Source organism: Paramacrobiotus metropolitanus, unplaced genomic scaffold (assembly GCF_019649055.1).
Source record: "Paramacrobiotus metropolitanus isolate TYO unplaced genomic scaffold, Prichtersi_v1.0 Parri_scaffold0000011, whole genome shotgun sequence".
NCBI lineage: Eukaryota > Metazoa > Tardigrada > Eutardigrada > Parachela > Macrobiotidae > Paramacrobiotus > Paramacrobiotus metropolitanus.
Genome location: NW_026570231.1, coordinates 422,630 through 436,301, shown reverse-complemented (window position 1 = coordinate 436,301; position 13,672 = coordinate 422,630). Strand labels below are relative to the sequence as shown.

The following is a 13,672-nucleotide window of genomic DNA, read 5'->3' as shown; positions in this document are numbered from 1 at the left end:
GTAAAAGCGAGGTTTAAAGATCAGAAAGCCTACAGCCTCTGCATTTCCATGGAACTGTATCAGTGTATCTCTGCGGAAGTGGTTTTGTAATAATTATTTCTGAACACATAGATGCGACGGGCGATCTGCAGTGCTTATAATTTGTTGTATGAGTTACATCTTCCACAACTCAAATGCCATCGAAACACAATCTACCAACACCACAATTCATCAAAAATTGAAGGGGTTTCAATGTTTTACTAAAGCAGGCGTTTTATTAAGTAAACCTGATAAACTGACCCATTATTCCAAATGCAAAAGCAACCATGCTACCCGAAAAACTGTTAACAAACCCATGGTTGAACTCTCAAACAAATTTCTACTCTGTAACCACTGTTTTGGTGTGTACAACTTCATCCAAATCAAGATTTTTCTTGCGCTCCAAACGATCATGGAATTTGCTGAAGGTGTCCCGGCCTACAGCCATAGCTTCCTGTAACAGCAAAACGTTTTCACAAAAAGCCGAAAAGCAATTCTCGATCAGAAAAGAAACGGTTTTATATAGATAACGCATTTCATCTTTCTACTCTAATTTCGGCCAGTAAAGGTCACAGTACGGTAACTTATGCATATGCTGCATTGGTTTAGAATTCCGTGCAGTTTATTCGTAAAAATGCGATACAATGAACAGCAGCGCGCATACCCAAAAGATACTACGTGTTCCGTATTCACTCCGTTTAAATTTGAATTCTTTTTTATGTCAATTATGCAGGTAGTGTTTGATGCCAGTATCACTGTACTAAAAAAGTCGTGCTTACTTTAATGGCTGGATCCTCTGCCATGGCCTGATAGTGACCGGTGCCTTGCGTTCCTGCAATATTGATGTACATATTGCCTGCAGATTTAACGCCAGCATTAAATAATATATAACAACAGCCAACCTTTTTTGCAACGCGTCTGTATATATTTAATTAACTTAAACTAATTCTGGAACCTAGAGTACTTACTAGCTTCGTCCGGGCTGGTCACGACATGTCCGCCACTGTGTCGGCTTCCGCCGGATGAGCGTCGCACTTCGTCCTCATTGTAGCCCGGTGGCGCTCCGTAGTTGATATCGTAATCGTCTCGTCCCAACAGGTAGCCGCCATTAATGGTGTACAGGATGATGATCAGTGCTAAACAGTTAATCAAACTCGACCCGGCGCTGACCTTGTTCAGACCAATTAAAGTATTGGCCATCGCCAACAAGAAGATGCTGCGACCGGTAAATTTGTGATAAGGCAAGTAACTTGCACGCAGAGGAGCGCGGAAGCCGGGGAAGAGAAGGCCGAAGAAGCCGACAACCCACTAAAATTATTAAAACGTTCAGAAGACAAATAAGAATTTTTAACTTGAGTAATTAAAAAGTCTTTGGAATTAATTTTTCAACAACAAAAAGTTTTGGGGTTCGCCGTAACATCTAGAGATAGTGTTGCAGTAGTAGAAATCAGTAACCATTTACCTGCAACGCATACAGCAGGACGATCAGCAAACCAATCCAGCTGTGAGTGGACTGGAGATTCGGGCGATTCCTGGCGTCGTGCCACCAGAAGACAGCACACAGAGCGGTGACAATGAAGCAGAAACCGAATGTCTGGATGGTAGCGTGGGCAATCTTCACCGACAACCTGTTGCTATTGCGGCACATTCGATACAGCACATCGGCTGCAAGACACACAGTATCGATGTTATAACACACATCATCCAGCTCTGGAAAAAAGGTCAGTTCGTTATATTTTGCACGTACCAATGCCGTTCAGCGTAACAAAGGCGACAATCATGAATGTTCCATGGTAGTTGATGGAGCCGGTCATATGGGCGAAGTCCTTCCATGCATATCCCATGTTGGAGCGGATACACCAGGCCACAATGAGAATCAGCGCCAACAGGGCCAAGAAAATGTATGTGGCGCACCACCAGACCAGACGTTTATAGAAGCTGCTGTCGGGTCCACGTGTGCCATGTCCCTCATCATTGACACGGACATCCACCCGTTCCCTGACCACTTCTTCATGGGAAAACCGCGAGCGAGCCATTATACAGCAAAGTGGAAAATCAATGCGGCGCTTGTCGCCCTAATGAAATCTGTAGCGGAAAACGGTATGGAACTGGGCCCTGACACACACACTCGCAAGCCGAGAATGCTGAATTCTTTTTCGACTGGCTTATTTGTTCACAATGGCCTTAGGACACATACACATTGAATTTCACCGATTTGCGGCACTGCTGCAGACAACGGCGTTTTTCTTCGCAAATATTGTTAACTGCTCCGAGGCACGTTAAGAGCTTGGGGCCAGCTCATCTCTAGATGTTACGGCAAACCCCAAAAGTTTTTGTTGTTGAAAAATAAATTCCCAAGATTCTAAATCAAGCGAGTCAAAAAAAATTCATCCCGGAAATCGCAGAAATTAGATTTATTTAAAACGAAATTTGTTTACGCTTTTGCTACGAATGAAAAAACCGTCAGCCGGAGAACTGCACTTACAAAAATAATTATGTACGACGATAGCTATACTGAGTGTATGAAAAAATATATATGTTTGCACTAAGTACAGTTTATTATTACAGCAAGGCTGCGATGATGGTGGTGTATTTGAGCGGCAACTGTACACTTGTACTATTGGAACATCAAGAGCGCGACCTATCTGACTTTATTTTATAAGGGTAATATTCGCTAAGACTAAATATGAGATGCAATATTTTCAATTCTGGTCGTAGATTTCGTAATTCCTATATGTACAGAAGTTCAGCAAACGCCCTGTTTAGTGTGCTCCTTTCCAGACTATAAGGGCAATGGCTTCCAGCAAAATGTTTTGTTGCTAAATGTGTCTTTGCGTGCCGCAAGACAAAAATTGAATAACCTAGCGATAAAAAGGTTGTTGTGAACATCTTTACTTTAAACTTATAGGAACTCGTTCTCTGCGGCTTTTTCTTAACTATAATTTCGATTTTGTCTTTCCATCGCTAATTTACTGTTGCTTTTGTGCTTTTTGTATTAGTACTCGTAATAGTAATTATGATCCTCTGTGCACAACTATAATTGGCAGTGAACTCTTAGCAGTGCATTTACGCCACATCATGTACTGTACTAGTTTGAAGATGGAAAAATTATAAATTACTGCAACACATCCCATTAATTAAAGGTTACGGCGCCAGTTACATGTGATATGCTGTTTTATTTTTAAGGTATACGGCACGTATCGAAGAAAGAACGCCAATTGTTCATACTACAGCAAATTATACCGCTTCACTGATTTTCTAAAACAATCTACGAAGCAAGCAGCATATATAATGTTCCAATACACCAGGCTTATACCAAAAATATTCCCTCGGTTTAATAAATCAATCTTTTTATGGCAGATATCCAGCAGATGCGCGATCAGTGGAGGTCAGTGGTGCTCGCTCTTCCGTAGTGGCATCTACATGTTCAGGACGGCCTGGTTTGAAGGCTCCCGTGGACAGAAACCACGCTCCCAGAATGGCGTAAGCAATCACGGTTAATGCTAAGGTGTTCAGTGTGCTGTCGGCTTTGGAGAGTGAGTCAATGCCGATCAAGACAGTCGCGCTTCCCAGCAGGAAGATCAAGTTGCCGGTAAAAATGTGGGTAGTGCGGTACTGATGGCGACTGGTAAATAGAAAAAGTATTTAAAAAGCTCAAAAAAAGAAACCCATGTTCTCTGAAATATGGCTGATGGTGGCTTAATAATATTAAACGTACCGTTCACCGCGGCATCCAGGCACAAGCAGCCCGAAAAATCCACAGACCCACTGAAATGAAGAGATGAATCGTTAACGATATCCATGTCACTGATGTTAGGACTCCACGAAGTAATCTCGGCAAAATAAAAGAATACGCAACAACGAACAAGGAAACTTTTAAATAATTCCGCTATTACGGAGAATATATGGCACATAAATGGGCATTTTCCTAAATAAATAATGGTTAACTATCATGAATTTAGGACAAGGAAACTTTACCTGCAGTGCCATAATGATCAGGACAGTCAAACCGCACCAGCTGTGAACGGATGTGAAATGTCGGGGCACCTACAGCGTCAATGGAGAGCAGAAAAAATTCAGCATGCTTATTTAAATTTGTTATTACAACAAGAGGATCCTACATGGGGGGTGTGTCCATAATCTTTCGACCATCCGACTGCATACTACAAGTAAACCACACAGAATATTATATTAGAATTATTTCCATCGTTTAGGTAACAGTGTAAAACAAATTTTATTGCCCGACAAAACACACATACCACGCCGCAGCACATCAGAATGAAGGCGGTCAACTGGAGAAGGGAATGAGTTATTTTCAGAGCGGTCACATTGCCATCCGGAAACATGCGGTAGATTAGATTAGCTATAATCAAGAGACGTTAAATTTAAACAACATGCCTACTACATCACTTTCCTGACAGTCTGATAAATTCTTCTTAATAAGTATCAACTATTCGGTACGTACTCATGCCAGAAATGAAGAGAAACCCCAGAATCATGAACAGCGGATGATAGTTGAACATCAGTCGGGGCTCAGCCGGGTTTTCCCATTGTACACCGTTATCGGCACTGATCCACAGGCCAATGAAGACCAGCGCCAGAATGCCTAATAAAACATAGACACCGACCCATCCCCACAGCCACTTCGGTCGATGCTGGCCGGATCCATGTCCGGAACCATGTAGACCGGCCGCATTGGGTCCGGTTGTCCGGACTTCACGGGTTTCCGAGACTCTAGTGTACGATCCCATGTCTCTAGCGTGAATTAATTAAGCTGTGTTATTCTGCAGCAGAGACTGTATTATCAGCGCCTTTTTCTCTCGACTTCTGGCCAAGAAGTACGTAATAGCAAGGCAAACGAGGATAATTGTTCGGTAGTGCAGTTCACAATGACTGGCTTGTTGTCGTGTATACCCTGAAGGTTTGTCCAAAAATATATTTTGCCTGCGGACCGTTTTAGTCGGCAAACGTTACAGCGGCTTGCTAAAATATGCTTAACGTCTGTCGAAGCAGTAACACTGTGAAACACAGTACACTTTCCATACCAAAGTGATTTTCTATTATAGAGAAAGCACGGAACGTATTTCTTCTATTGTTTGCATACTTCAACTATTGCAACGCTTGTTGGGATGCTCGGAAATATCCCCATTTAGAAACGAAAATACATAATAATTATTCAACAAGAGAACGCTAATATTAATCGTACCGATACAAGAATCCCGAGCAATTAAATCAGATAATCACAGCAATCCTCATTTTGAATAATTTATGTAGACAATCGTAATAATCGATGAAAATGTTTTCATATCCATCTGCATAACACTGATATAGTACTTGTACACTGTATATATGATGTTGACTTATTTACGCCATGGAATTTTGATGAATTTCCTGACCTTTAAAATGCAACGCATAACTGCACAATGCACATGCATAACCGCACTTTTGAAATGTATGCTTGTGAAAGGACTAAGTATAAGTGACTATAGTTTTTCTGTCATCATGCCAGAGCTCTGGTTATCAGTGTCAGCGCGAATTATTATTCTTAATTCCTTTTCCGGAGGAACTTTACAGTTGTGCATGTGCATTCAAGCGCCATACGGGTAACGTCCTATAAATGCAACAATACTCGATTCGGAAGATGCAGCAACACTGACAGCGGATACATCGTCAGCTGACTATCGCGTGTCCTGAATTGTTAACCGTAGGGACTACCAAAGGTCATGAGCAAATTATGTCCATGGTTTAGCTAGTCAACAAAGAGTTCAGGTTCAGCATGCTGGTACATATTGATCTCACGATCAAATACAGTACATACTTGTATATCTCCAATATTTATTAGTACAATACACTGAATACAGTATTACTTTTTGGATGCCTTGTGCAACTATGGCACTAGCAATGTCGTAATCCATGGCGGTACTAAAAAGATTATTTAGTACTGCCATGCGTAATCGAATATACGCTCGTCATCTTTTGTTTCAGTACTGTAATAAATTAATAGCTCTGTTTGATTCTGAATGCAAATTATTTAAAAACGAATGGCATGACAGTTTACCCGAAGATACCTTCTATATTCATATTTTAAGATTAGCTTCGCTACATGAACATATTTAGGTTACGGACATTAAAGCAGTGTTTCAACGTCCTTCGTGTCTATATATTATGTATTTGCCCTGGCGGAAATCAATGATCGGCACCCTCACACTCAGGAATACTCCTCTACCACGCGTAAAATGGTGTGGGATGCCACCACACCTAAAAGGGCACAGTATGACATTGTATCGTTTGGTAAAATAATACGATTCTGACACAAAGAAACCGAAGCCATTATGGTGGTATCCCTTTACCGTGTAGCGTGGTCTGTTGTAAATCAGAAAACATGATTCAGTTGACCCTGTGAATAAACACGTGAGACGGCATGACCGAAATCACAAAAGAACTGTAAGCCCTTTTCCAAAATTCTGCCTATCACGAACTGTAATATTTTATTATACATTCCCTAAAAGATGCTGTGCGTCAAAATAACTGATTCCCAGTAAAATAACGGCTGAAAGCACTTAAAAAGGCCTACATTCCCTCGTTATATTAGCTGCACTCCAAAAAGTTCCCATTGTTTTGCTAGTATAACTCCTAACAAGTCACACATTTTCTAATAATAATAAAAACATATAGTGGGCATAGTACTAGTACACGCTTGCGGTGACTGTCTGTGTGTGTACAATGCCATGAAAATTTAATTACAGTATAATACCCAAAATTCAACAGCATCGGTATCCATAGAAAACTGAAATACATAACATAAAATATCTGTACTTTGGCTAAGAATTCATGATCAGAGTCTTTTCGTTGCAAAAAACACTGCCAAGTGAAGCGACTTTTTAGTAAGACATGAAAAACCAAAACTTGATTTGTAATGGTCAGGTTTAGTTGCGTAACATAGATATTTGCGAACCGTTGTGTCAGTTCTCAGGCACCGGCAGAATAATGCAAATGTGAAAACTCTGACCGGAAACTGATAGGTATGCGGCTGGCGATAGCGAGCATTATAGTTATAGAGTAGATTCATCCTTATTAAGTGCATTAGTTTTTGACAGGACTAGTTTGATTTATCCCTAGAAAATCTGGTTTAATGTGACTGTGATTTAAAAAACGGTTAAATGATCTTGGCATCCATTTTACTACGAATTCGTTTTTCATTTCCATATGATTTCCATATTATTTACAAATAAATAGTAAATTCTAAGTACAGTAAATGCAAATCAATATTCTTTACTGTCATTCATTGTAAAGTATTCGCAAACCCAGAAAGTGCTGTTGCAGTGTGCCGGTAGCGAACTATGTTGAAAATCAAGCCTATCCCTGAGAACGCCAACCGCCAAACGCGTTTCACTTTTCCACCTTAGTAAATTCAGTATTCTGACTGAATTGAATCAAGAAAAGCCAAGTGGAAGCCCTACAGAAAGTTAGTGTAGTGTATAAAGTGACAGCAGCCTGCTCATCCAGAGATTAACCATGCCACAATTGGGCTGGCTGACGCACCGGAAATCAGCGTCATCAGCTAATTCCCAGTCACATTTCTAATGCATAATACAGCGAAATCACAACCATTATCGCACCAGACCAATACTTAATATATAAAGACCGCCACCGCGTTCACTTGGGACGTAGACACGATATAGTCATAGTGACATTACACTCTCACTATTACTTCCATCCTGTACAAGCCGGAAATCGCTGACAAGTTTTAACGGGTAAGTGATGCTTGTTTTCCATTTAATTTCTCTGTCCATCTGCTGTGGCAAGTGGCTAATTTCTACATCTCCATGCTCTTCCGGCTTGAAATGGCAGATTCCTATCACTTTGTTCGCTCATCGTGTCAGTAGCATTAATATCTTCCCAAAATAGATTATGTCGATCTTTGTCATTCATTTTCATGTTGCTTGATAACCGGTTAGAAATAAACATGCGCATTTTGCAGGGTGAAATATCAAAAAACAATTACCATGAAGGCTGTTTTCTTTGCGTTGGTTGCTGTTTGCGTGCTGGCGTCCCAAATGATTGCGGCGTCGCCTGTTGGAGATGGAAATGGTGACCTTTCTACCAGCCAGCGACAGGTATCAGCTTAACGTATTTTGAAATTATTTTTCATGTATCTATGTTGGTTATTCTAATTATTGTATATTTACATGAATGTACAGTAATTTTGTACATTTCACAAGCCAGTGAAATACCTCTATTTAGACACCACACTAACTGTCTGTAGCCTGTAGGGCACCTGATTTTCGGTATAAGTACATATTGTTAGAAGTATTATAGTACCTGATGTTCCGAAACGTCGCTGTTTCGGTTTGTTTCACTTTTTAATATTTTTAGTGTTATCTATCGTTCTGTTACTTGTGTTGATTATTGCCCAGGTACTAACAAGGTGTAATTAATTAATTTCCGGCCAAAGTTTGAAACAATTATAGAAACGTTAGAGTTTTGTAAACTTACTTCGTGTAAGTTCGAAGTTGTTTATAATGGTTAGTGTCAACATTAAATGCAAATGCATAAATTTCGTCAGCTGGATTAGAAATCTCTTTTCAATGAAAGTTAATTGTTCTCGGTTGAGTACAAAGCGGTTAAATAGTGAAACTTGTAATTCAGAATAAAGATCTCTAATCGAAAACATAAGTATATAATTAAAGATTTTATAAGCATCAAAGGAAGTCGTAATTTTCTTTTGCGATGGAAAATTTCCATATGTTTGTTGGCTTCAGCAAAGCCCAGATTGCACTCAAACTGGAGAACTCTACAGGTGTAGCAAAAATTAAAGAATCTTTGCAGTGCGTAACTGTAGATGACCGTAACGACAAAAGATGACCATTACCAAATACGCCCTGTCCCGTTTCAGTTTTTTTCGAAATATTGTTATAGGCAATTGCCAGTTTGGCTACCTACATCCTGAAGATCGCAAGCTCGAATGACTACAGCGATTATCTGTCTACCGAAAAACGAAATGCCGAAGTGTTGAACAGGTAACTTCACCTGACTTAGTACGCAACAATTTCCCGATCATTAGCACGTGCATTCGCGCATTCAACCGTTCACCGATTCACGCGATTCCCTTTTTCAGTCTGATCGGTCTTCCTCGGCTTCTGAAGGACAAAGGTCGATAAAACGAGAACACCTTTGCGCAATTAGTTTTTGTATCCAACAGCTATAACAAAGATGTCAAAAGCCATGTTATTCCTTTAACCAACCTCAAACTGCCACGTCCAGTTTGGCTTTAATTAACCTTTCGAATGCCGATGCCGCTAGTGGCTGTAAAATTTGAATTGCTGCGTTACGTCAATTACCATCGTGATCGTGTTCAATAACAAATCACTATAACAAATCTTCCAGATCACATAATGTGCCGATTCATTTTATGGCCATTCTGTTACTCCCACTTAAGATTACTGTTCAGTGCTGCGATTATTAATTGAAAACAGCTAAATGAAGCCCTGTGGTTAAAAGGTCATTGTGATTGCGATAAATTCAAGTGCAGCCAGATGCTCCATTCATGCCTGAGATGCACTGAATGTTTACCACGAATGTAATTAAATGGCGCTCACAAGTTTTCCCGGCAAAAACGATAACAAAAACCAAAAATCGATATAGTGCTTATACGATACGGTGTTTATGTTGAAATCATAACGGGCGACCAGTTGAGCACCAGCTAAAGCTGGTTACATAGAAGTGATAGAACAGTAACAGGAGGAAAAACGGTCGTAACTCGAGGGTAAGAGTACTGCTTCCGTTAACATCCAGTGGAACTTAATTGTGGACGATTAAAACCTGGAGCACAATTTGAGGTGCCCTTGTACTCGAGTACATTACTTGTACATTGTTTCGGGAACCTCTCTATACATTCTCGAAAACATTCCAAATGATCACTGTGATTGCGAAAAGCAAAATTATAGACTGAATCGGAGCTGGGTGCTAATTAGATGATTATTTCCATTACTAAGTAGCAATTTTTAATAGATACTGCCAGGCCGGGCAAAAGTTGAAAAACAATAAAGGCGCATTGTGCAGCTAGTTTCTTAGTGGTTCAAAAATACGTGTTGTGCTTGAACAATAAGAAACTGTAGTTCACAAACTCCCGCGATCCGCAGATTTTCCCAGAATTCCGCACGGGTTCCAGTCCCGGCAAAAGATAAATTAGCTGGGTTGCAACTTGCACGGGGTTTATGTTTCAGCCTATGTACTACCGTAGTATGTATCAGCATTTTCATTTTAACGGCTATAACCACTACGATACCCAGTACAGGCAGTACTGTACTCGATTAACGAATAACTTTATTCTTATTACTTACATTAAATAATCTAAATAATCTACCCAGTCATTTAGATGTAGAAGTACCTAACAATAAGTTTATTAGAGTGTTTTTTGTGTTCACGTTTTTTAGAAAAATATTGACGTTTTAATAAGTATCACCAGGACCGGGTATCACTTAAAATACAAACTGTGTAAAAACTGTGCCTGGCTTGAAGCAAGTACAAACCGTACTACAACAATATCTTAACCAAAACACGTCTATGCTCTCCTTTTCAAGGATTGTACCCATCACACATACGGTATACTTCTATATCGCATTTCCTCGTTCTGTTACTAAGAAATTACTACAGTGTCATTTATTAAAGTCATCACCATTAACAACACGAGTAGTTTTAACAAAAGCTTCGGAAACTATCACTGATTAAGCATCAATCGACACAGGCGGCCTAATCACAGAAAAAAGTTGGTCTAAATTAGCTCCCATCGGCGCCGTCCCCATGATCGATGCCGCATTTCCTCGTTGGATTTATATGCTGATCCGCTGGCGAAGATATTCCGTGGCTCGTTTTTCGCCGGTTTCCTGTCGTATTTTCTGTCCGAATTCCGTTATTGTGCGGACAGCTTCCGGTCCGGGCGGTCCGAGCGTCTCAAAACCCAGAGCACGGAATAGGTAGTCCTGGCCGATATCGCGATATTTCTCGATCTTGCCCTGCTCTCTGCCTGTGCTGCTGCTGCTCCCGCTCGTGCGGATGTCGCGACGATGTGCGATATGGCCATTGTGTTGACCCAAGTGGCATCCCATGCCAACATCCGTCCTCTCTCGGTCTCTCCCATGGTGTCAAGGTAACGCCGTCTGGGCGCTTGCTGTCTGTAGGGAAGATACCTTGTGGTTCTAGTTCGCTTTCGAAGCCGGCCGATGCGAGGGTGCGCTTCACAATGGCGTTCAGGTATTTAAGCGTAGGGCGTATTACTACAGTATTTATGCGTATTACAACAGTAATTAAGACAGCCGCTGCTTAACAAATTTACAAAACTCTTTTGCCCGTTGCTTGGTCGCTAACTGTGGCGGTAGCTATGCCGTTTCCAACTTTCTCCACTATAGCGTTTTATTTAGTTCCATCTCCCCATGGTCCGTAGAATTCAGGTATAAAGTAACATCTTCGCTGCAGCCAACGATGCTTGATTAACTAATCCTCTTTCCGCGTGCACCGCTGCTGTTTCTTCGATCACAGCTGTACGTACGGCCAGTGTACAAGGCATCCAGTGTCCACGCAGGTTACATCCACTGCCAGCGGCGTTCCACGCTTCCATAGTACAAGAGAAATCACAGCCGGAATTTGGAGATCTTTCACAGACAGACCTATGGGCTCCATTCTGGCTGGGAAACCGGCCGCCTTCAGGCGCAGGTAAACTCCCTGCTGATACCATCGTGTCGCGGCAATCTTCCGGCTGAACGTTAATAGCGAAGCCCGTGCCGGCCCAGATCGTCACCAGCCCGTCACAAACACAAACGCCAAACGTGGGGAGTAACGATTAGTGCTCCCAGGCGCACCGCAACACAAATACGGAAGGCGTTGTTACCAAGACATGCTGCGGGACCAGTGCGGGTAGTGCGCGCCGGACCCCGGGACTGACACCGCCTTCAGGTGAGTGTATTACGAGTATAGCAATATAACAGCAGTGCCTCCATACAATCCGCATTCGGGTGTGCGTACCGTGATTCAGAGTAGTAATAATATCATCTATCACTTATCAGCATTAAAATAATTTATTATAGAAGTACTGCAACGCAGCAACTTGCTTTCTGTATGTGCGATGATTGGATATCTTTGAATCTTGTGGTTTTGACAAGTTCTTCTCCTCCTACACCTCACACTATGTCATCGAAAAAGGATTTGTTTGAGCCTGTGTCTCCAGTACGTGCTTCGGAACAAGAGATAGTCAACCCGTCGCCTTCTAAAAAGCCCAAACTCGGTTCCCCATCGAATACTTCAGAATCATCCTCATCCTCCATTGCCCCATATACTCCCAAGCTGAAAATTGTCGATCCTCTCCCTGCTCTTGCCGAAACAGTGCGTCCATCTCCCAGCCTGCGAGACTCCTCCAGCAGTAGTAAACCTGTTCTGGCAACACTCAAGCCTTTGCTTATTGCGTCCGCAGAACCCCCGACCATTACGAAAGAAGAAGAATCTAAAGGCCCGCCGGTGCGCGATACTGAGTTGGCGCGATGGACGCCGCTCGCTATTGCTACCATGCCAAAGAAGACCTCTCTTTCCAACACGGACGACGCAATCATTCGGCGCAAACTCATGTTTGAAGCGGGCAATCCCATTGCCAGCAGTCATCGCGGCATCAAAACATTAACAGCGAATATTTTTGCCTTTGTCAGTGCCGTGCGAGAGCAGCAGACACGCCGGGAACTGGAAGTGCTGTTTGAGAAAGTGCAGATGTTTTTGCGCTGTGAGGAGCTGACACTGACTAGACTCACCTGTTGTGCTGAATCAGTGCGGAGAAACGCCGAGACGGATGCTCGTTTGCCCGATGAATTGGCGCTGGCCATCGAGGACGTGAAGAACCAGATCGCCAACCAACAAAAGAAACTGGAGCAGGCGAATAAGACGGAGGCACGATTTAAAGAGTATCTCGATATGGCCAGCAGTATCCGCAAACTGCCTTCCTACGAGGAACTTCTCAAGTCACGCAACAATCTTCGGGAAGAAACTAATAAGCTGAAGGAGGAAAAGGACGGCCTGGATCGTCAGCAGGCGGATAAATATCCCTTCTTGGTCATTGCCAATTGGGCCTTGCACAATGTGAAATTTGAGGGAAAGAAGTTGGACACCAGCCGAACGAAAGCGCGATTGGCGGCGGCTTCTAGTAGAGAACATTCAAAGAAGGATTCCTTGCGCCATAAAAAATCTCCAAAGAAGTCTTCTAAGGAGGCAAGGAGCAATGAGAAGTGATACCTTCGACTGAGGCTGACGTTTTTCTTATACGAATAAATTTCTTATAATTGTGAAGTATGGTTTTTAACTGTAAGTTGGACAATGAGCAATGTGCCGCGCCCTCTGAGAGTTTGCGTGTATTGCTTACGGACATAATCATTTAAGCAAGATATGAGTATCCATTTTTCTGGTTTTTTCGTACAAATTTAACTTTATTTTATTGCAAAAATAACGCACGGCCATCTGTGCTCGTATAAAGGATCCTAAAGTAAAACTGCACGGGATTACAGTACACGCGTACTACAAATGCAAAAGAAGTCTCAGCTGATACACATATGACAGTAATATTTTATTTGTCTGGTCTCGCAGTGAGTCGGCCAGCGACTATAAATCCCAAACAACA

General features: G+C 41.9%; 3 protein-coding genes across 3 annotated transcripts; 2 read left to right on the top strand and 1 right to left on the bottom strand.

Moving 5' to 3' along the window:
- Window positions 1-122: 122 nt before the first annotated feature.
- On the bottom strand, window positions 123-4,902 carry LOC129583717 (uncharacterized). Its single transcript, XM_055475649.1, has 11 exons — window positions 4,484-4,902; window positions 4,278-4,381; window positions 4,140-4,181; window positions 3,997-4,065; window positions 3,737-3,786; window positions 3,373-3,643; window positions 1,766-2,093; window positions 1,481-1,683; window positions 987-1,326; window positions 798-874; window positions 123-472 (listed from the first exon to the last, which is right to left on the bottom strand). The coding sequence occupies exons 1-11, from the start codon at window positions 4,767-4,769 to the stop codon at window positions 359-361; spliced, it is 1,884 nt and encodes a 627-aa protein (XP_055331624.1). The 5' UTR covers window positions 4,770-4,902; the 3' UTR covers window positions 123-358.
- A 2,748-nt stretch (window positions 4,903-7,650) lies between these two features.
- LOC129583540 (pigment-dispersing hormone peptides-like) lies at window positions 7,651-9,553 on the top strand. The gene is made up of 4 exons (XM_055475359.1): window positions 7,651-7,772; window positions 8,000-8,135; window positions 8,938-9,038; window positions 9,137-9,553. The coding sequence occupies exons 2-4, from the start codon at window positions 8,025-8,027 to the stop codon at window positions 9,177-9,179; spliced, it is 255 nt and encodes an 84-aa protein (XP_055331334.1). The 5' UTR covers window positions 7,651-7,772; window positions 8,000-8,024; the 3' UTR covers window positions 9,180-9,553.
- A 2,088-nt stretch (window positions 9,554-11,641) lies between these two features.
- Window positions 11,642-13,527, top strand: LOC129583530 (uncharacterized). The gene is made up of 2 exons (XM_055475346.1): window positions 11,642-11,970; window positions 12,102-13,527. The coding sequence occupies exon 2, from the start codon at window positions 12,133-12,135 to the stop codon at window positions 13,285-13,287; it is 1,155 nt and encodes a 384-aa protein (XP_055331321.1). The 5' UTR covers window positions 11,642-11,970; window positions 12,102-12,132; the 3' UTR covers window positions 13,288-13,527.
- Window positions 13,528-13,672: the final 145 nt, after the last annotated feature.